Here is a 22,541-nt window from a genome sequence, read left to right as displayed (position 1 = left end):
TCGTAGTAGTAATAATGTCAATGCTCACTTCTCTAGCCCCTTTCACCCAAGAATCCAAAAGTCCCTTAAAGACATTAGTAAAATAAGCCTTTTACAGCCTGCTTTGTGGTGGGGAAATATTGTCCCCATCTTACAGATGGGGAAGCTGAAACAGAGAAAAGTGAAGTGACTTTCCCAAGGCCACAGAGTGAGTCAGTGGCAGAGCCAGGAAGAAAATCCAGTAGTCTGGTCACCTATGTCACATGGAATTGTTTCTGCTCTTTGATTGGGTGACAAACTTTTAAAACATGAATGTAATAAACAAGGTGATAAATAACAAATAGCCACTAGTCTTGTTTGCATATCAATACGGTCTTCATATGAAGAACAGCCATTCTCCAATAAAAAACTCTTTGTGAATAGTGAATTAGCAGGGGAATGAACATAGTCAAACCTATTAGCTACTCAGAATTTGAACAAATGTTTCCTAACACTGTTTTTGGAGATTTTAAACCATCTCAGCTCTCTCGGTCCAAACAACGTGGCTAAAACATCCAGATGTTTACCACTCTGAACTCTGAAGCTTTTCAGCTTTGCTTATCACTAATCATAACTCACCCTGACATTATTAGAGGAAAACCTATGAGAGAAACAGAATCTAAACTGACAGCAATTGCTGGAAGGTGGTTACTCCAAGGTAAACAAAACACTATGCCATTCTCCAGTAATGGTCCAAAGCACTGTAGTAACACTTTTGGTAGCTCCACTCACTTAGGGTATTGCTACTGAACACGGTAGGATTTTTTTTAAACCGAGACTACCAGCAGGAAGCATAGAAATGGCAAATGCAACAGCGGAAACCTTTGCTTAGTCAAATCCAGTTCACCGTTTATATAAGGGCAGGAGGAGGAAAGAGGACAGTCACCACAGGAAATTTCAGAACAAAATGGACCCCACAAGAAATTTTTTTTTTGTCTCTGGATGTTGAGAAATAAGCAAAGCCAATCTAGGATCTACATGCTACACTCATTAAGAACAGAATACAGCAGTTTTCATGGGATGACGGGCTTATTTTACAGTGAATCTCCTTAAAATCACATCTGCACAGAAAAAATCATGCAGGACAGAATCCATTTTTCCCCCAGCCTTTTCCTGTTCTAAGATGTCTGCTTTTACCTGCTCACCCTGATCGTAATGTAATTGTTCGGATGTAACCTGGGAACCACAAATGCTCCCCTCCTAGTGAATTACTGGTGATCCACAGGCTAAGAAACACTAGTCCAGTGATCCGAGCCAGATCCCAGGCCCTAATGCGAACTCAGCCATTGCTTAAGCCTTGCTCAGACTGAGATTCACTTGTCACTTCGAATTACTCTTAAAGTGTTGTAAGGCCTCTCTCACTCATGATGACTGATTCTCCTGCAGTGTGTTTCAAGGAGATATTTTAAAATCTCACTTCTTCAAGCTGTCCTGGCTTGCGAGAGAATCTCTGTGTGGCCTCGGGGCAGGGCTGCTTTGTGCCACATGATCACTCCTGCCTCAAACATTGGGCTTAAAACAACAGCAGGGCCTCAGTGAATGAAATATCATTGAATCTGTGCTGGGTAACGTCATACATGAATCTCACTTTTCAGAAGGCTGGAGATGCGGTGAGCAAGCCCCAGTGTATTGAACAACCACGTTGCCATTCCCCAACTTTCAAAAATCATGAGTCGAGCCATAAGAGATCATGAGATTTAAACAAAATAGTAATATTCTGGGGGGTTCTTTATATTCACCTTCTGGTTTCTGAGCCCCGGGGGCTGCACTCAAGTCGTGCTTTCAAACTTTTCTCTGCAACCGTGAGCACTAGAAATGTACTTTTTTGTTTTTCAAATGAAACCTGAGATTCTCATGGAATCACAAGACTCCTGCAGATGGGGCTTTAGCAGAAAACACCAAATATCAAAAGACTCCAGACAGAATCACGAGAGTTAGCAATAACGGAAGAGGTGCATTCACATTGCAGGCCATTGGCTAAAAAGGACTCACACCCACCTTTGTCTTTCATATGGACATTCTGTGCCTGCTGAATTTACTACAAGCCCCAGCATGCCATGTACCACTTTTATCTGAGCAAAGCCACTGGGAGCAAACTAGAACAATCTATGCTGGCACCTGTAGTCTGCTGCCCATTCTCCTGTATTAAAAACAGTTGGTACAGTTATGCAAATTAGGTGCAGCCCAGCCCTTGGGCTCCTGGCAAAATACAAAGCATTCCTTAGATGGGTACCTCAGTATAGCAAGAAGGAAGCAGTAAGTTAGAAACAAGAGTCCTGTGCTCAGAGCTCCCTTGCAAGGAGGCTGGGAAGGTCAGAGGGGAGATTAGCTATGCGGGTGAGGGATCTAGTGTTTGGAGAAGAGGAATGGTTGAGGATGAAGCAGGCATGGGGGCAACTGTTTGGAGGAGTCTGTGTGAGGTATTTGTACCTGGACAGATGGGTGAAATGGGCGTTTCCCCCGAAGCAGAGCGGACCACTTGGCCAGTAAAGCTAGCTGATCCTGAGAGAAGCAGAGAGGAAAATAAGAAGTACATGGAGAGAAAGCACGTGCCATACAGTTAGTTCTTGCAGCATTTTGGAGTTTCCGCTGAGCCTAATAATAAAGAAAAGGTTGCACAGCTATTGTCCACAGAGAAAATACACTATAGGCCTTATCAGTGCTGGTGGGAAGTGCTACAGCTCTGGAGGGGGTGCTAAGCTGCCCAGCTCTGCCTCACCAACACCCCTCAAGCTGTCCCACCTACCCCGGATTGACCACCCCTACTGCAGGAGGGGAGTCCCATCTCTACAGCTTGTTTAATCTGTAGGATCTGTGTTGAGGCCACCAACATGGTGTCAACTGTGTGATGGTGGTTTTGCAATCTGGAATCTCTCCGCCAGGAACTGAATTGAGACCCCCTAAACTCCTTTTGTACAGGCAATAATATTTGAATCAGTGACCTATATGTGAAAGGCTTGAGACCTGATTAAATCTCTCCCTGTGTAATCTACCAACTGGACAGATATTGCCACTAGAGTACTATTTCCTGATGACAACCATGGGGTATGTTCCCTTTTCATTGGGTGTAAGAGGTATTACTTACCTGTAATTGTTGTTTTCTGAAATTCTGACCTGTATATAAATTCACATTCTTGGGCCTGTTATAGCTGCTATCTCTGAAGAACTCCCACTGGCAGGCATAGGAAATAAACAGTGCAAATACTGGGCAGGGAGATGAAAATAAAGCCCTTTTCTGAAGAATAAACCATGTCCACACTGGAGCATCTGGCTACCAGGAGCAGGTAGATTGGCTTTGGCAGTTTCTGGGTAGAGCTGATCAGAAATTCTTCAACAAAATGATTTTCTGTCAAAAAATGCCAATTTGTCAAAACTAAAACTTTTTGTGAAAGGGAAAGGGTCAGTTTCGACAAATTCCTCCTCTTGACAAATTGAAAAAGTTTTGAAATTGTTGAAATGAAAAAAGTTCCATTTTTTTGGTTCAACATGGACTTTTCGTTTCCGAGTTTAAGTTAATGTATACTAAAAATAGTTTTTAAAATAAAAAAGGTCAAAATCAAAAGAAATCTTATATTTTATCAAAACAAAATGTTTCAGTTGACCTAAATTGATTTCCCCCTCCCAGGTATTTAGTTTGTGAACATTTTCAAAACGTTGACTTTTTGTCCTGATTCAGGATGAGAAATCAGAAAAAATCTTCCCAAGACAAGGAAACAATTTCTTGCCCAGCTCTATTTCTGGAAGAACACAGTTAGGAATGCCTAAAATACAACATGGATGTCTGGATCTTCCCAACAATTGGGATCCCACAATATTAAAATGATTCCTGTTCCTAAAAGCAACACCTCAAAAGTTCTACTGCAAGGACCATAAGAACGGCCATACTAGGTCAGACCAATGGGCCATCTGATCTAGTCCAAAATCCTGTCTTCCAACAGTAGAAGGTGCTTCAAAGAGAATGAACAAAACAGGCAATCACTGAGTGATCCATCCCATTGTCCACTCCCAGCATCAAACACAGACTGGCATGTGCTCTGATGTCTTTTCCACCACATTACTCTCCCAGAGGCAGTCACAGCAATAACTTTATGGGCTTTGTTTTGGAAGCAGGAGTAGCTAGTGCCCTGCGCTAACTGTCATTACCTATAAATACATCTTTTACAACTCCATTCCTACACAATATAGTTAACAAACAGATACAGTCCTTCCGTCCCCCAACTTGAATATAACATACATATTTTTAGCACTGGATTTAGTTAAATATGGATAATACACTAGCCACTTTACAGATAGTTAAGTTTTCAGAGTCTCACTTGGGCAGAGATTATTCCTGATTATTCCCTCAAAAAAGATTATCTTGCTTTTTTTGCAGGCCTCAGCAGCCATTCCGTCTTGGACTGGGATCTTGCTCAATCTTGCATGTTAAGCGGAATTCATCTAGGTCAGTATGGGGACCAGTTGAATGATGCACCAAGTGGTGTTTGTGGTTTGGAGTGTGGCACTCTTTGTGGATCAATACAGTAGTACTGTGCTGCTGGAGATGCCATATTTCAAAAATGGCCTAAGAATGACTAAGACTGCGTGCCCCAGAGCATAGCCAAATGCCAACTCGGGTAATAATGTTCTGCCTCCCCAAATACCCACTGAAGCTTCAATCACATATACTTATTTTTTTCAACTTTCTGCCCCAAACTCTTGCAAAGATTGCTCTGTGGTTTTATTCAGTTGCTTTGTTCCACCCTAGAAGTGACTGCATTTCAGTAATGGGGTCTATAATGCATAACTATAACAACACAATGCCCTTCAGGTGAAAGGGTCTGTTTAAATTTATTATTCTTTCATTATTAAACTAATTTATTTTGGACTTAAAGAGCCACATGAAATAACCAATCTTCACACTGGCAGAGTTGAGAGTGAACATTCTTATTCTGGTGGGTATCTGACAGTCTAATCCAGGGGGAAGTTTCACTTTTCCCTCCAGCAAACTTACACCCTCATGATGAAAATGGAGAAATTCCAGCTTATGAGTAAAATCTCTGAAACCTCCCCTGGTGACAGAAGTCCCTTAGTTATCCATGTTACACACGGCAGCAGTAGCAAGGCAAACTAACCAACTCTCTAATCTTGCCTTGCCAGATCCTCCTGTAGCAGTAACAAGGGAATTCAGTCACCACGGTCCCTTCAGACCTTGGCTTCTCTGCCGAGACTGCCAGTAAAGATGACAATGTGCCAGCTAGAAAAGGAGTACTTGTGGCACCTTAGAGACTAACCAATTTATTTGAGCATAAGCTTTCGTGAGCTATAGCTCACTTCATCAGATGCATACTGTGGAAAATACAGAAGATGTTCTTATACACACAAACCATGAAAAATGGGTGTTTACCACTACAAAAGGTTTTCTCTCCCCCCACCCCACTCTCCTGCTGGTAATAGCTTATCTAAAGTGATCACTCTCCTTACAATGTGTATGATAATCAAGTTGGGCCATTTCCAGCACAAATCCAGGTTTTCTCCCCACCCACCCCACAAACCCATTCTCCTGTTGGTGATAGCTATCACCAACTAAGCTATCACCAACAGGAGAGTGGGTTTGTGGGGGAGTGGAGCGGGGTGGGGAGAAAACCTGGATTTGTGCCGGAAATGGCCCAACTTGATTATCATACACATTGTAAGGAGAGTGATCACTTTAGATAAGCTATTACCAGCAGGAGAGTGGGGTGGGGGGAGAGAAAACCTTTTGTAGTGGTAAACACCCATTTTTTCATGGTTTGTATGTATAAGAACATCTTCTGTGTTTTCCACAGTATGCATCCGATGAAGTGAGCTGTAGCTCATGAAAGCTTATGCTCAAATAAATTGGTTAGTCTCTAAGGTGCCACAAGTACTCCTTTTCTTTTTGCGAATACAGACTAACACGGCTGTTACTCTGAAATGTGCCAACTATGGGTGTGTGTTTGTGATATGGACACCTGCCCACTATGAACAGGGGTGAACCACCAACTCATTGCATGCAGCTCACCAGACAGTACACTAAACCCTTCGCCCTTACCCTAAAATTCTCGTTGTGAACACCAGAGTTGGAGATGGCCTGAAATCGCGCGTCCCTGTAGCTGATTTCTGCGGTCAGCTGTTGGATGATCTTCTGCACCTCGTCCACTGTCTTAGACACCAGGTGGTGTCGCCGTTCCACCTGTAGACATCAAGCAAGTCACTTTACATCATAGTGGACTGCAAACAATTTCTGTCTCCAGCCAAGAGATCACCTAAACCTGAGGCATCTTGAAACGTGTGTGAACACATGCGTGTGTGTACAGAACTCTGGGCAATAAAGGTTTAGAGTTCTCCTCTTGATAATTGCCAGCTTACTCCATCTGGTAATAATGGAGCTCTGGCTGGAGGCTCTAAAGCAGATGAGGCCATTCAGGAGTGTACTGCAGCATGGAAGGGTAGGTAGAGAATTCATTATTTTGGAATCTCCGACACCTGGGTACACTCTCATTCTTTGGCCGATTTTGGTTTTGGCCCAAGACTATGCAGCTTTTCCTTTGTGTAGGCTAGCCAGTCACTGATCCAGGAACTGTAGCCTCCTAGGAGCTTGTGTGGCTCAGGTATTCTCTGCTGGGTCAAGCCCATTGTGACAGAAAACACTGACTCAAATTCATTCCTGGCATAGGCTGACGCAACTCAACTGACTGGTCTGAATTTGGTTCAGTGGCCCTATATGTGTGAAGCATAGGAGCAATTCCATTCCTAAAGGGTGCTGAAGTTCCTCCTCTGTGCTGATCTCAGCGGTAACCACAAGCTCTCACGAGAAGTTCATGCCTTGCTGTACCCTCCCTCCAGTCAAGCAGTACCAGCAAAATATTGATTATCACGAGTTTTAGTGGAACGGAGGAGGTGGAGGATGAACTGAGGTGCAGGATGGGCAAACCAGATAAATAAGAACCAGCATGAACTGTCCCACACCAGCACAAGTGCAAGGCTCATACAGGGATGATACAAGATACAGGCATGAGTCAATTATTTAGGGTTTAATCGAAGGAATATACAAGACCATGCCTAGTGAAGGACACTGGCATGTTCCACACATGCTCCTCACACATTTGTCAATATGGGATGCAGGCTTATCCACACCAAACCATTCTGAGGCTAGTTCATTGCTACTACTAAGTAAGTTAATTAACATATGCCTAATTACTCCTCCATCCAGGGATCGCTATGCAGGATGATGAGTGAGGACTGTTCAATGCACCTCCGTTCATCCCAGTGCCTGATCTTATATGATGAGGATAGAGGCAGTGAGGAAGAAACCCAGCAGAAACTCAACAGCCAGCGTTAGCAAAACTAATTGGGAGAAAATGAAACCCACCAGAACCTGCAACCAAAATCCCAACCAAACTATTTGCAGATCTGAAATCGCAACATTTTGAAATAACAGCACTGAGGCTCAGTGAGGGGAAGTGATTTGCCCTTAGGCCACACAGTAAGTCACTGGCAGAAACAAGAATAAAAGCCAGGTCTACTCCCAGTCACTTCCTCTGACCTCTGCACCTTAGTTGCCACTGATTCACTCTTCATTAGAGTACTGTGTCTCTGAAAACTCACCATTGCCATGGTGGTTACCACTACATCTAGTAATAGATGAACCTCAGGCCCCAGAATATCTTAGGTCTGCAGAAACAGGATGGAGGGCTTGGGAGAAGTGGCTTTCCCATGAGATCTCTGATGTTTGCCACTTCCCATCACAGTTATAAACACTGTGCTGAACAGCCTCTTTTGCCATATACTGGTGTTTCCCTTTCCAGATCCCAGCTTTGGACGTGTCAAAGCAAATGTTAAAAACTGAACACCAAAGTATTAATATTTTGAATATCAAAAATGGGTTTGGTTTGGGATCTGGAGCCAAATGTAGGTCAGGTCTAATTCGTCACTCCATCTCCATCCAGTACATATTTGGATTTTTTCATTGCTACAGGAGTGGGTTAACAACACTGATTCAGAAAAAAAAGCAGGCAGTAGCTTACAGGCAGGCTGGTGGCTGGCTGCTGCCCTGCCTCCCTTGGGAGGAAGATCAATGACCGAGGAGTGGATAGAAAAATCCATACACTTAATAGACACAGTTGTAAAAAACCGTTCAAGTTAACATGCATAAATTATTACATGGTATCTGTGCTGGTTCATTATATGATTATAAGTTTTAACAAACAGGCTGTAAAGTGACATGCTTTAATACAAAATAATAATGATTAATAACTGGAACCTTGTCTTTCTCACTTAGGCGGATGCTGGAAGAGAGTCGCTCTCTGAGGGATGGGAAGCTTCTGGTGGAACCTAAAATTCTGGTGGCTCCGGGCCCCATTTAAACGCTACTTCTGGTGCTCGGTACCACTGCAAATGAGGCAGCACACTACCACAAATCTCTCTATGCACAACCATGCCCTCCGGTTCCTGTGTCACCCTGCAACAGAAATCTTTACAGCGAGAAGTACTAATGGGCAGAGTTGGCTGGAAATTTTCGGATGGAACATTTTTCCATTGGAAAATACCAATTTGTCAAAAGTGAAACATTTTGCAAAAACGTGTTGATGTCAGTGATCTTGAGTTTAGAAAAAATGAACAAAGTTCTGATAAGGGCAAAACATTTCCACCTTTTTGAAACAGAAGCCTTGATTTTCTGTTTAATATTACTTTTTGTTCAATTTTGGTATTTAATAAATATAAAACATAAGTTGAAATTGTAACAAAACATTTTAGTCGACCTGACATGATTTCTCTTTGTGCAGACAATTTCAATTTTTTTTTTGGTTTTGGTCCATTTCAGAATAGAAAAGAAAAAATTCAAAATCGGAGCAGTTCCCATGAAATTGAAACCTGGTTCCTGCCTAGCTCTCTTAAAAAGGTTAGATGGCTTGTTTAGATAAGCATCCAAAGTTTAGGAAAAGGATTAGTATTCTAGTATTATCCACCTCTTCCTAATTATTAAACACATGCATTATCTTTCCTAGAGACAAACTTGCTGCTATATTTTTGGTCCTGCTTCTACCAAATCTGGGTCTTTGGCTCGATAAAGATGAACCCTAGAATCTCTCCTAGTTCTAAACACAAACAACTCCAGCTGTAACCACATTTGAAATTCCAAGTTTGGAGGACAGAGCCCAAAACACAAACTGGTTCTGAAGAGGGACAGGATGACCATGTAGGGAAAAGCTAAGAGGCCACCAAACCAAATCCTTTGCTAAGGTTCTGAAAGGGAAGCATTGGAAATGTCACTAGAAATCTTATCATGATACTTAAGACCCATTTTGTCCCAAGACTCAAGACTCAGACAAGCATCCAACCCTTGATTTCTGAACTTTTCAAGACCATCCCTACTTGTGGAGACAGAGAAGAGACATACACACAAAGACTTACCTTATTCTGGATGTAAAATTCCACATCTTCTTCAGTGAATGGTTTCATGGTAGGAGTTCTTCCTTGTGCTCCAAAATTTAATGTTATTCTCTTGCTTGGTTCTGGGTGTTTGAGAACCACTTCCAGCTTTTGGTCTGCAGCCTTCCTTGCCTTGCAAACCCAAGACACCTAATTCCTCTGTGGATGGAGAAGAGGGGAGACAAGCTGGGAGGTTTGCTTGTTTTTTCCATTTTGTGTTACAGTTTGTTTCAACTTACTAGGAAAAAACATGTCCAATTATCTTTTTCAAGCTCTGGTTTTATTAATTATTATTATTATTTTCAAATGGTGATTCTTAACATATATAAAAAATATCCCAGACACTGCTTTGCCTTTGGTCTGAATTCGAAGCACCTTTCAGACTTTGTTGGGGATTCAGAGCTCTCTTGCCCAGCATTATTTGCTGATTGCCACAAACACTTCCCTGTTTTCTAACTCTTATAACTAGATCGTGTATAAACCCTTTCAAAACACAGAGAAACACTCCCTTGTCGAGGTCAATCCACCCACTTTCCTTCTGTAGCTGTACTGCTAGGTTTACGTTCAAATCACTCATTTGGGTTGCAGTCCACGGCCTCTGCTCCTTATATTTCCTCTCTCTTTCCTGCTGTATTGACAGTAAACGTCGCACCGCCTGTCCCCAGCCTGCAGTTTGCTTCGCCTTCTTTACAATAAACAGATATAAAGCTTCCTCTTATTAGCTGCCAGCTGCCCAGATAACAAACCCAACACATCGTTAGAAGGGAAAACCATTGATTGGGCCTTATTGATCTGATAAGAGTTGGTGGCTTTTAAAAAAAGGGTATGTCATCCTGGGGGAGAGTGGCAGAGCCCTGTAGAGACGTGCTGCAAACTGTCCCTGGTTAGGAAGAATGGGCTCACTGTTTAGCAAAATAGTTATTTTGGCCCAGATCCACAAAGGTATTTAGGCTCCTAAACTTCCACTGATTTCAGCGGAAGTTAGGAGCTTAAACACCTTTGAAGGTCTGGGCCTTCTCCACTCTGTGTTCTCCCAGCCCTCTTTTGTGTGTTATTACTTGTACAGTGCCAAACGCAATGGGGCTCCTGTCCTGACACTACCACAATACACTTATTATTGTTCATTATTAGCCAAATGATGGTAATGTGCTTGGTGCTGTACAAGACCCAACAGAAAATATGGTTCCTGCCTCGAGGAGCTGATAGTCTAAAAATCAAACCTGCTTCTGGATCTCCCAGAGTATTTTCTATTGTCCGTTTACTTAAAGCATTAGTCTCCCAACCTTCCCGCCACTCATTCTCCTACTCCTTTTGGGGCCCTTCTTTAAGGTGATGGCCCAAAGGATTAGCAACGTTGTGAGCTTTGCAGGAGAAGTCAGATTTAAGGTGCAGAGAGAAGGGAATGTGGAACAGTGGGCTAAGGAGGGCACTGCAGGAACCAGGGATAGAATGGAAGAAGATGTAAGGAGAGGCGGGACAGGACACACTGGCAGAGCACAGGGAATGAGGGAGGGTAAGGAACATTTTAAATATTCAGACTCAATTTAAAAAAGTGTGTCCTTATTGCCCCTCTCCACCCTCTCTGTTCCTAGTTAGAGATTTCAAATCCAGGAAGGTATGAGGACACCGTAGTCATTTTTCTTCACCTCATACACCCACAAGGCTTGTATGTGTGTGGTGGATTTCAGATTCCCGTTTTCCCATGCCCACCAGCTGTCTGGTGCTATAGCAGCTATTGGACAAACAGGCATCAAGGGATCTGGTCCCAGTCATTTCACATTAAACAATAACACACAGCACTTGATGGTTCGAAAGCACTTCACAAAGAGGAATTTAATTCTCACCCCATGAGGAAGGCGAGTATAAGCAGTTTGGGCCAAGGACCCTCTTTTTGTCACATGCATGCACAGCACCTAGCACAGTGGGGGCCTGACCTTTCTTTGGCAGCCTCTAGGTGCTACTGCAGTGCAAATAATAAATCATCATTAGGATTATTACCCTCCTTTTACAGATAGGGAACGAAGACTAAGAAAGGAGAAGCGACTTGCCTGAGGAAGTGTCAAAGCTAGGATGAGAACGCAGGAATTCCTGACTCCCAGACCGCTGCTCTAACCAGTAGGTTTTGCTGCTTTATTTGCTTAACTTTAGTTAATTCCACTGGAAAACAAAAAAGCCAGGGGGCGGTGCAAGAGCTGACCCCAGCAGCTAATGGCAGACTGTGGTGTACCGGCCCATGGGGGATTCCAGTGGATTTTGACATGCCTATTTTGGAATCACAGTGTTGCTGAAGGACAGCCAGGAAATACTGTGTACAACAAAGGGAAAGCCTCTGACACAGGCAGTAAAAGTCAGGTAAGCACAAGGAGTGTCAGCAGCTCCTGCTGGAAAGTGAAAGTGTCGGGTTTGGCCAGAAGCAGCAAAGCAGCATGGGCAGCAGGTGCTTACTTGTCCCTGGCCTTGTGTCAGGATCAACAAGTCAGAGGCAAATACACCAACTTGTTGTTACAAAATACGCGAGGGAGGGACGGAGAGCACTCTAAAGGGGGAGAGAATAAAAGAGGGTTGTGGGAGGGTAGAGAAAAATAGAGAGAGTGGGGTAGAGAAGGGAAAGAAAGCAGGGGAGAGAGAGAGCTCTGTAGAGAGAGTGGGAAGAGAACAGAGAAATGGAAGAGAATATAATCTAGGGACCCGCAATGAGCACTTCTGGGTGGGCTGTACAGCAGTTTGTTACAGCGGTGCGGTGAAGCCTCCATCAATCTTCAAGCCGTGAACCTTGATCTCCAAGCCAAATGCAGGATTTCCAGAGGCTTTTTTGACCAGCTAAACTAAAAAAGCGCACCTGAGCTCCAATCTGGCCTCCCTATGGCTGCTTCAACCCTCATCCCATTTGTAGCTGAAAATAAAACTGGAGAGGGAGCAAACACTTAAGAAGGAGGGAAAGAGAACCAAACCACAAAGGCACCTGGACTGATCAAAGCAGCGGGGTACATAACAGGGATGTGCTGCCAGAATGATAAAAACAAACTCCCACAAAAGTACTTCCCCCGAGTTTATGAGCAAGTCTGTCCCAGGAGACATGGGCATCAGAGAGAAGTGGCAAGGGAACAGGGAAATCGATTCATTTGTTTGGCTATTTGAACAAATGGCTCTCTCAAACCCCTAACCAGGGAGTGAGGCAGCACCATGCAGCAGATTCCTCATGAGTACCCTTCCTGGGAAATACTTAGACTTTGTTTCTAAAATAGAGTCTGCTCAGTACTAACTGTAGCTCTTTGAGTGAATTATCTGTATGGATCACACTCTTGCAATGGGGCGGCGTCCTGGGCCTTCCACTCAGATCTTGTTAGAAAGCAGTATCAGTCAGGGCCACATGGATTCTGAGCAGGCATGGACCAATGCTGAGTGAGGATGATAACAAAACTTTATTTAAGTAATGGGGAAAACCAAGTTTCACTAAGGGAGTTCCCAAAGTACTAGGCCTCTGTCATAAATATAAAGGGAAGGGTAAACCCCTTTAAAATCCCTCCTGGCCAGAGGAAAAATCCTCTCACCTGTAAAGGGTTAAGAAGCTAAAGGTAACCTCGCTGGCACCTGACCAAAATGACCAATGAGGAGACAAGATACTTTCAAAAGCTGGAAGGAGGGAGAAAAACAAAGGGTCTGTGCCTGTCTGTATGCTGCTTTTGCCGGGGACAGAACAGGAATGGAGTCTTAGAATTTTTAGTAAGTAATCTAGCTAGGTATGTGTTAGATTATGATTTCTTTAAATGGCTGAGAAAAGAACTGTGCTGAATAGAATGACTATTCTTGTCTGTGTGTCTTTTTTTGTAACTTAAGGTTTTGCCTAGAGGGACTCTCTATGTTTTGAATCTATCTACCATCCTGATTTTACAGAGGTGATTCCTTTACTTCTATTAAAAGTCTTCTTGTAAGAAAACTGAATGCTTTTTCATTGTTCTAAGATCAAAGGGTTTGGGTCTGTGGTCACCTATGCAAATTGGTGAGGATTTTTACCAAACCTTCCCCAGGAAGTGGGGTGCAAGGGTTGGGAGGATTTTGGGGGGAAAGACGTGTCCAAACTACTTTTCCCAGTAAATCCAGTTAAAGTTTGGTAGTGGCAGTGGAAATTCCAAGGGTAAAGGGTAAAATTAATTTGTACCTTGGGGAAGTTTTAACCTAAGCTGGTAAAAGTAAGCTTAGGAGGTTTTCATGCAGGTCCCCACATCTGTACCCTAGAGTTCAGAGTGGGGAAGGAACCTTGACAGCCTCAAACTGGAGCAAGACTTAAGCATATGAGATGTTTCAGATGGAAAAGACCTTTTATATCACATCTAATCCACTTCCCCTTGGACACTGCAAGATTGTGCCCTACAATATTCTCTGGGGCTGTGCCAATTTTTAAATACCCCAAGCAACGAAGCTTCAACCCCTCTCTTTGGGATTCCACAGTAGAAAAGATCTCACTGTCATGATGTTTTGCCAGGTGTTCAGCCTAAATTTTCCCTTTCTCAACTTCATACCAATATCCCTTAAGAAAGCAAGACAGACAGAGAGCTGGAGCTTTGTTTTGAAACAGTTTAGTTCAGGATGGCTGGGAGTAAGCAAACAAGTTCCTCCCACTGGAGTAACACATCCAGTCAGACACTAAACATAGGTACATTCTGGAATGAAAATAAGCCCTAGCACAGCTAAGTGATCAGCAATGGGGACACTGATGGCTTTGCAATATCAGGGTCACCACAGTCTAAGTAGGTTAGGCCAAGACATCCAGCTGGAAATAGACCATAGAAAAATGCCAACTGCCCCAGCGTTTCAGCCTTAGTGAGCTAGTTTGCTAGCCCATGAAACCTTCCATATTAACATTTCCTGGTAGCGCAGCTCACCAGCGTGCCACCCAAGCAGTCTTGATCATGGGTACTCTCCTGCCATTTTGTGATTGCATCAAGTCCCACATAAGAAAGGCCATATCGGGTCAGAGCAATGGTCCATCTAGCCCCGTATCTTGCCTCCTGACAGGGCAATTATCGAGTGATCCATCCCTTGTCCTCCACACCCAACTTCTGGCAGTCAGAGGTTTAGAGACACCCAGAGCACGGGGTTGTATCCCTGCCCATCCTGGCTAATAGCCATTTATGGACCCATCCCCCAAGAAGGTAGCTCATTCTTTTCTGCACCCTGTTATGCTTTTGACCTTCACAACATCAAGCAACAAGGAGAATGAAGAGACCCTTGTGTGGGGCTAGCAGGTGGAGTTAGGGATCCTTAGAAATACTGTGCAGAGTAGCTGTCTCTAGCAATGACCAACTGCTTCTCAAGCCGTGTTTTACGCAGGCTGCTCTGGGACAAGACCTGCACTTGATCGGTTTACTTTGGGCAAAAAGTTCTCTGCATTTTACTTTTTCTTTCTTTAAAAAAAGCCCAGATTTGGTCAAAAGCGATGTTTAAATAACAGTGCCCTGGGAGCGTTTAGAGGCGAGAGGAGGAAGGTTTTCTGTGAGTGCTGCTAATTCATTGTGACAGCATCGAAGTCACACACAGCTGCCACATTGACATATGCTCCCCCCATCCCCATCTATTTCCTGTCCATGGCCTCCCTTCTCCCCCCACCCTCCCCCTTACCAGGGAGCCCACAGGCCACTCGGGGCCTCGTTCAAATCGGGCACTGCATGATGTCGTCATTGGAGGGCGCCTTCACCAGCGTTCCCCCCACCCCCACCAGCACCCTTTGTTGGCTGCAGGGCATAGAGTGGCCACCCCACCCCTGGGGGTGGGGCTTGGCCCCGCTGGAGCTGGTTGCCCGCTGAGGGGAGAAGCTGGAGCCCCTCATGCAAGTGTCAACCTTGCTGGGCGGAGGCAGAAGGGGGAACCCTCCTCTGATTGGCTGCCTGCCCCACGGCCCTGTCTCCTGGGGGAGAGCAGCCACTCAGAGCTGCTGCAGGAGGCTGACAGAGCTCTTCCCCCCTCCCCTCAGGGGATGAGATAGGGCTGCCAACCTTCCAGGATTCCCCTGGAGTCTCCAGGAATTAAAAGATTATGGTCGTGTGATGAAACCTCCAGGAATACATCCAACCAAAACTGCCAACACTTGGCTGAGAGGAGGGCAGGGCAGGGAAGGAACAGTGGCACCATGCTCTCAGGACGGGAGAAGGAGCCGAAAGATCCCAGGAGCTCAGGGTGTCTCCGCTGCCCCTTCCTGTGAACAATGGGCAGGAGCACCGGGCGAGCAGAGCAAGCCCCCCAGTGCCACTCCCTGGCAGGAGCATGGGGGGTGTATGTGACAGGGGGGAGGGGAGGAAAGACTACAGGAAGAAGGGGTGGGGAGGGCCCCCCACTTGCTTTGGCCCAGGGCCCCCTAAAAGCTTAATCCACCTCTGAACGCACCATGTGTGTTGAAAGGGGGGAGGTTTGTGGAGTTGCTGTGTGGTTGGGGTTGTAGTGGGCTTGCCTTAGGGCCGGGCGGCTGCCAGGTTTTTCGCACTTCAAAAGTGCTTACCCTAGCTACAGTACTTACCTAGCTCCCATCACCCTAGTATTTGAGCACTGCGTGTGATGTATTCATCCTCCCCACATCCCTCTGAGCTAGGCCGAGCCATCATCCCCATGTCACAGACGGGGAACTGAAGCACAAAGAGATTAAGTGACCCACTCAGGCTCATCACACACGGGAAGGCTGTGACAGAACCGGGAACCGAACCTGGACTGCCCACAGCAGGTCAATGCTCTGCTTCCTCCCACCACCAGGCTTGGGAAGGACGAGAACTCCACTCCAGCTGCCCGCACCCCCTTGGGGCCTAGGAGAGGGGTGAAGAGCCCTTGGAGCTTCAGAAAGAGTCAATATGAGGGACTGGAGGAGCAGGCAGATGTGGGGCTGGGGGTGTGAAATTAATAGCTGGGCTGTGGGGGGCAACACACAGTTAGCTAATTAGACTGTTGGGGCCTGGGGAGAAGGTGGCAGCTCTGCTCCATCAGCAGCCCCGAGCGCTTCTGTAGCAGGGCCAGAATCACCTCATGCTGTACAGGCGGGGGAGCTGGCAACAGCGTAACTGCTACCCCTGGGGGGTTCGAGAGACCAGGTGGGTGAGGTAATATCTTCTGTTGATGGTGGGCAGGGGGAAAGACAGGCCAGAATACTATATAGACTTTCAAAATGTTATGCTTTGAGGGGAATAGCTCATCACTCTTGAGCATTTGGGGGATGGGAAGACCGGCAGCACAGGATCAGCCCAGATCACATGGCCAGGCTCAACATGTGTAAAAGCCCAGCCGTAGCGCTGAGCCGGCAGGCCCACAAGGCAGATTTTATAAAGTTACTTTTCACACTAGAAGCGCATTTGGGTAGTGCTCAGTATTACTTCCCCAACGGGCCAGGCCCCATGCAGAGGGAAAGCAGCCTCCTCACCAGTCGTCAAGACGTCTTCCTACAGCAACTTGGCTTTTGCTTGCAGGTTACAAAGTGTTGCCAGTGCTCATGATATTCGGTGTTTGTCTTAGAGAGCCAGGTGTTGAAATCAAGTGATTATATGAGAACCTCAGCTTTCTTTTTATAAAAGCCTCATAGGATATGGCTACAGCTATGTAAGCCCAGGGTCAAGCCTAACCCCCACTTGCGTCCACACTCCCATTGTGCTAACTTAGGGCTCAGGCCCAGGGCCCTAGGACCGTGCAGAGCTGGAGGGTCTGAGCCTGTGTTAATCTGGGACCTAGGGTCTGAGCCCTGTTGCTTTCCTGTGTGGACGAAGACCCAGCTTGACTCAGGTCCCAGAAGTCCTCCAAACGTATCCCAGAGTTCCCAGAAGCAGAGGAGCAGCACTACAGGCCGCAAGCAGGGGCTGGAAGTGCCATTGCTGCCTGGCTGAGCATGGTGCCTGTGGCAGCTCTTGCTCCAGCTCCTCCCCACTGCTGGGAAGGGTTCCCATATTTCAAGTTCCCACACGGGGTGTTTAGATGTTGCTTGTAATCATTAGAACTGGGAGCACAGGCTGTTGGGAGTCTGAAAGGACAGGAAACAGGAAGGAGGGGGAGGAGTTGAGAGGCTGGAGAAAGCTACAGAGGGTGCAGCAGCAGCTTGGTAAAGAGATTTCCACTTTGAAAATAAAGTCCTGTTGAAGCTTGTTAGTAACTTGCCTGATTGCTACAACAGTTTGGCGACAAGGATGGATCTTCTGCCTCTGAACCCACCTGCACCCTTTCTGCAAAGCCCAGGTGAGCCTCCAATTGCTTTTACTACCTGGATCCATATGTTTGAGACTTATCTGTTTGCAATCAGTGCTACAGAGATTTCTGAAGAAAGCGTGCTCTGCTAATCCACTGCATTGGAACAGAAGGGCAACATATTTCTTACACTTTTCCCCTTGCAGATGATAAATATGAGACTGCACTCACTGCATTAAAGAACTTTTTTGTACCAAAAGTTGTAGTAGCTAATCGCTACAGATTTCGCCAGCATGAGCAGAAACCAGGGGAAACTATAATGCAGTATATTGCTTCCTTGACGAGTCTGATTGTAATTTGTGACTTTTGGAATATGGCAGATAAGATGATTAGAGACCAGCTCATTGAGAAAACCACCATGCTTCATGTAAGAGAACGCTTACATCTAGAACCACAACTTACAGTAGAAGAAGCAATAACCATTGCTACTCAGATTGAGTCAGCTACAGCTGAAGCCAAAATAATGAGCATGGATACAGGAGGCACAGTCCAGGCTGTGACTCCTTTGCAGGAAAGTTCACTACCACTGCAGACACACAATTGCAAGAGGAAAACTAACGAATCAGCAAATCAAAATACAGTAAAAGCATGTTTTCGCAGTGGATCCCCACACCACCTTGCAAGCTACACAGGATGTCCAGCAAAAATAACTCAGTGCAATCATTGCAAAAAGACTGGACATTTTGCTAAAGTATATCGCAGTAGCCAGTTCAATCAACAGGTGCATGCAGTTACAATACCAGATGTTACTGTGCTGAGCGTGGGCAAAATCACTACTGCACGTATTCCAGAACAGATAAAGTGCACGGTAAACGTTTCTGCCACACCCTCAGGCAAACCACACTCTATTCAGCTAATGTTGGACACTGCCTCAGCCGTATCTATACTACCTGATTCCATCTATTTGCATTACTTTAAAGACGTACCTCTTACTGAACCCAAACTTCACTTGGTGTGCTACTTGAAAAACCATATTCCAGTACGTGGCTGCCTGCCAGTAATAGTTACTTTTGGTGATTGCTGTGTAACTGCAGAGTTCTACATTGTCCAGAAGGTCACGCCTATCCTTGGCAGAGATTTATTGGCTGCTTTAAATCTCAGGGTAGTTAATGGATGACTTGATCTTCCTCAGCAAAGCACTCTTGTGGTACACACACCAGTTTCAGCTGGGACCCAACACCAGATTGAGGAGAAACTCGGCTGTGCTTATGGGTTTCTGCATAAAGTTAAAATGTGGAATAATGTGGTACCTGTACGACAGAAGTTATGGCGCTTACCATATTCAGTCTGTTTCAGAGGAACTTAGAAAACTTGTTCAAAAGGACATTATTGAAGAGATCGACTCCTCAGAATGGGTTTCACCTATAGTCGTGATGCAGAAGGGTGGAGGCATTCACCTTTGTGTGGACTTAAGGGAGCCAAATAAAGCTATTGTGATTGACAGCCATCCTCTTCCTCACATAGAAGTATTTGCAGAACTCCATGGAGCAAAGATGTTTTCTACTCTTGATTTGCAGAGCGCATACCACCAGGTTATGTTGCATGAAGATAGCAGAGACCTCACAGCATTTATTACACGAGGGACTATTTCATTTTAAAACGTGTTCCATACCGTCTCGCATCTGCCCCAAGTGCCTTTCAAAAAAATCATGTCATTGATACTGAAGAATCAACGTGGAGTTCAGTGCTATCTGGATGATATTATCGTGTTTGGAAATACTTCTGAGGAGCATGACAATAGCCTGCAGTCTGTACTAAACTGCATCAGCTCAGCAGGCCTCCAGTTTAAATAGATCCAAATGCAAATTTAGACAAACTGAACTCTTTCTGGGGCATACAATTTCACAGGCTGGCCTAAAGCCTATCCAGATCATATCCTGGCAATTTCAAATGCTCCTCCTCCAACAGATTTGCAAACCTTACATTCCTTCTTGGGTCTTACCTCCTGGTATGCAAAATTCATTCCCAATTATGCTTCTGTCATTCAATCGTTACAAGAATTACTACAGGGAAGTTCAATCTTAGTGTGGACAACGGATGCACAAGCTAGTTTCAAAACAGTGAAAGACTTGATTGTCCATAGTCCAGAACTTGCACTATTCAGTCCTGCATTGCCCACAATTGTAACTACTGATGCTTCTGATTATGGACTTGGGGCAGTTCTCACACAACTGCACGAGGACAACACAGAGAGGACTGCTGCATTTGCTTCAAGGACATTAAGTAATGCTGAGAGAAAATATTCGACAGTCGAAAAAGCAGCACTTGCTTGTGTCTGGGCTACTGAAAAATGGAGAACTTACCTGTGGGGCCGCACGTTCAAGTTGTGCACAGATCACAGCCCTTTGACGACGTTGCTCACCACAAAAGGACTGGGAAGAGCAGGATACCATATTGCTCGATGGTCTGCAAGACTACCCTCTTTCAATTATGAGCTGGAATATAAGCCTGGAAACCAAAATGTGGTCGCTGATTGCCTTTCTCGCCTGCCTTCGCCTTCACCAGATGGTCCACCGGAGGATGAGGATGTAGTGGTTGCGCTTATTACAAGTGCTCTCACTGCAGTTACAAGAGAACAATTTCAAGCTGCTTGTTCAGCGTGTCCAATTCGACAAAAAACTACGGGAATTTCTGACAAAGAGATGGTCCAGTCACCCTAAAAACCTTGACCCAGTTTTGCTGCCTTATTTTAGGGTTTGGGATGAACTTTGTTTGATGGCCTTTTGCTATGAGGTACACACCGGCTCCTTGTGCCAGAAGAATTACAGTCAAAACTCATACACCTGGCACACGATACTCATCGAGGAATTGTCAGAACCAAATGACTATGGGATCTGTATTGGTGGCCAGGGATGGACTCTCAAACTGAAGCACTCATAAAATCCTGTGTCACTTGCCAAATGCATGTGAAGACAGCAGTGACATGTACCCCTCCATTACAGCCTGTTCCTCTTCCTGAATCTGCATGGGAAAAAGTGGTGATTGACATTGTTGGACCCTTTGATACTGCTCCAATTGACTGCCGTTATGCCACCACTTTAATAGACTATTTCAGTAAATGGCCTGAGGTAATGTTTACATCGCAAATCTCTTCTGCTACAGTAATTAAGTTCCTCTCTTCAGTTTTTAGCAGGGAAGGTAACCCCAAAGAACTGGTTTCAGATAATTGTAGTCAATTATTTTCCCTGGAGTTTGAAACTTTTCTAGCACAGAGGAAGATTTTACACAGAAGGTCATCCCTATATTACCCTCAAGCCAATGAGGAAATCAAACAGTTTAACAGAAGTTTGAAAGAGTTTGCAAACGGCTAAACTGGAAGGGCAATTGTGGATACCCTTCTCTACTGATTTCTTGCAAGCATACTGGGCTACACAACATGCCACAACGCAAAGATCACCCACAGAGTTACTGCATGGGAAACAGATGAATACTAAACTGAACATTGCTGGGATTGTTAAAGGCACGACCTGAGGCCCCAACCGAGGATGATGTGAGAAAAACCGTTGAACAGAACCAAGCAAAGTCTAAGGCTTTCACAGAGAAGCAGTGGGGTGCTAAGAAACCAAAGTTTGAGTGTGGTTCCTTCGTTAGAATACGAAAACCTGGAATTTTATGCAAAGGGGACCATATATTCACAGCTCCTCTTAAAATCAGAGAGATAAAGGGGCGGGTATGGAATGCTTCTTATCTTGCACCTGCCTATGCACCAAGAGGAGATTATGCCAACACCCAGTCTGCACTGGATGACTTCACCGTAGTACCAACACAACAAGACATTGCACTGGAACCAGGGCTTGAGAGACGGCCTGTCAGACCCAGACGACCACCTGTCTGGACTAGAGACTATGTTATGTAGTATCTACGTGTTTTCAATGCAATATTTCTGCCAACAGTATAGTGTCTTGTTTCATATTTGTTCCTGTGGTTAGAACAATAATGTTTATTTTAAGTGGGAGAGTTTCTTAAGAGAGGAGGGAATGTGGTGTTTAGATGTTGCTTGTAATTATTAGAATTGGGAGCACTGGCTGTTGGGAGTCTGAAAGGACAGGAAACAGGAAGGAGGCGGGAGGAGTTGAGAGGCTGGGAGAAAGCTACAGAGGGTGCAGCAGCAGCTTGGTAAAGAGGTTTCCACTTTGAAAATAAAGTCCTGTTGAAGCTTGTTAGTATCTTGCCTGGTTGATACAACACCACACAGAGGACACTGCCCACCCCCACCCCCCACTTTTCCTCAGACGTTCTTGTCAACTGCTGGAAATGGCCAACCTTGATTATCACTACAGAAGGTTTACCCCCCACCCCGCCGCTCTCCTACTGGTAATAGCTCACCTTATCACTCTCGTTACAGTGTGTATGGTAACACCCATTGTTTCATGTTCTCTATGTATATAAATCTCCCCACTGTATTTTCCACTGAATGCATCCGATGAAGTGAGCTGTAGCTCACAAAAGCTTATGCTCAAATAAATTGGTTAGTCTCTAAGGTACCACAAGTCCTCCTTTTCTTCTTGCCAGGAGGAGAGGTAGCTGTGGGGGATGGGACTGGGGGGGGGGCGCGGGGAGGGACACAGTTTCTACTGTACAGTTTCTTTCCACTTTGACTATCTAACATTTATAAACAAGTATAATGGCCTCAAAAATAAATGTAAATCAAATTTAAATGTACCTTTTTACATATAGTCAGCCCTTTCCTACTGCACTTCTTGGGCCCATGCACATTTCTTTGAAGAGCATATCTTGCTCAGCAGTGGTTGACTGCTCATCAAGTAGCCATGGAAGATGTGTGCCTGAAGTTGTACTGTACAAGCAGGATCCCATTCAGCGATTCAACAGTCAGTACCATGCCACCCTTCCTTCTGCGCTGCTCCCGGCTAGGGTGTTGCCTT

General features: G+C 45.0%; 2 protein-coding genes across 4 annotated transcripts in view; one reads left to right on the top strand and one right to left on the bottom strand.

The window, feature by feature from the left end:
* Positions 1 to 22,273, bottom strand: part of MAB21L3 (mab-21 like 3) — a 30,282-nt gene extending 8,009 nt beyond the window's left edge. Inside the window, exons 1-4 of one of the 2 annotated variants that reach the window (XM_073309207.2) lie at positions 19,962 to 22,273; positions 9,430 to 9,606; positions 6,068 to 6,208; positions 2,449 to 2,520 (exon numbers count right to left, since the gene is read on the bottom strand). In XM_073309207.2, the coding sequence (XP_073165308.2) occupies positions 2,449 to 2,520; positions 6,068 to 6,208; positions 9,430 to 9,477 (261 nt within the window). In that variant the 5' untranslated portion in view covers positions 9,478 to 9,606; positions 19,962 to 22,273. Of the gene's footprint in view, positions 1 to 2,448; positions 2,521 to 6,067; positions 6,209 to 9,429; positions 9,971 to 19,961 lie in introns of those variants that run through there. The other variant, XM_073309214.2, reaches the window with a different exon arrangement.
* Positions 12,796 to 22,164, top strand: LOC140896986 (uncharacterized). 2 transcript variants are annotated; one of them, XM_073309228.2, is made up of 3 exons: positions 12,796 to 13,170; positions 17,588 to 17,649; positions 17,805 to 22,164. In XM_073309228.2, exons 2-3 carry the CDS (start codon positions 17,601 to 17,603, stop codon positions 18,773 to 18,775), a joined length of 1,020 nt encoding a protein of 339 aa, XP_073165329.1. In that variant the 5' UTR covers positions 12,796 to 13,170; positions 17,588 to 17,600; the 3' UTR covers positions 18,776 to 22,164. The 2 variants fall into 2 exon arrangements, with proteins under 2 accessions (XP_073165329.1, XP_073165338.1); XM_073309237.2 differs by lacking the exon at positions 17,588 to 17,649.
* Positions 22,274 to 22,541: the final 268 nt, after the last annotated feature.

The sequence above is a fragment of the Lepidochelys kempii genome, chromosome 1 (genome assembly GCF_965140285.1).
Source record: "Lepidochelys kempii isolate rLepKem1 chromosome 1, rLepKem1.hap1, whole genome shotgun sequence".
Lineage (NCBI taxonomy): Eukaryota > Metazoa > Chordata > Testudines > Cheloniidae > Lepidochelys > Lepidochelys kempii.
Note: the sequence above shows the minus strand (reverse complement) of the source record. Positions and strands in the feature narration are given on the sequence as shown.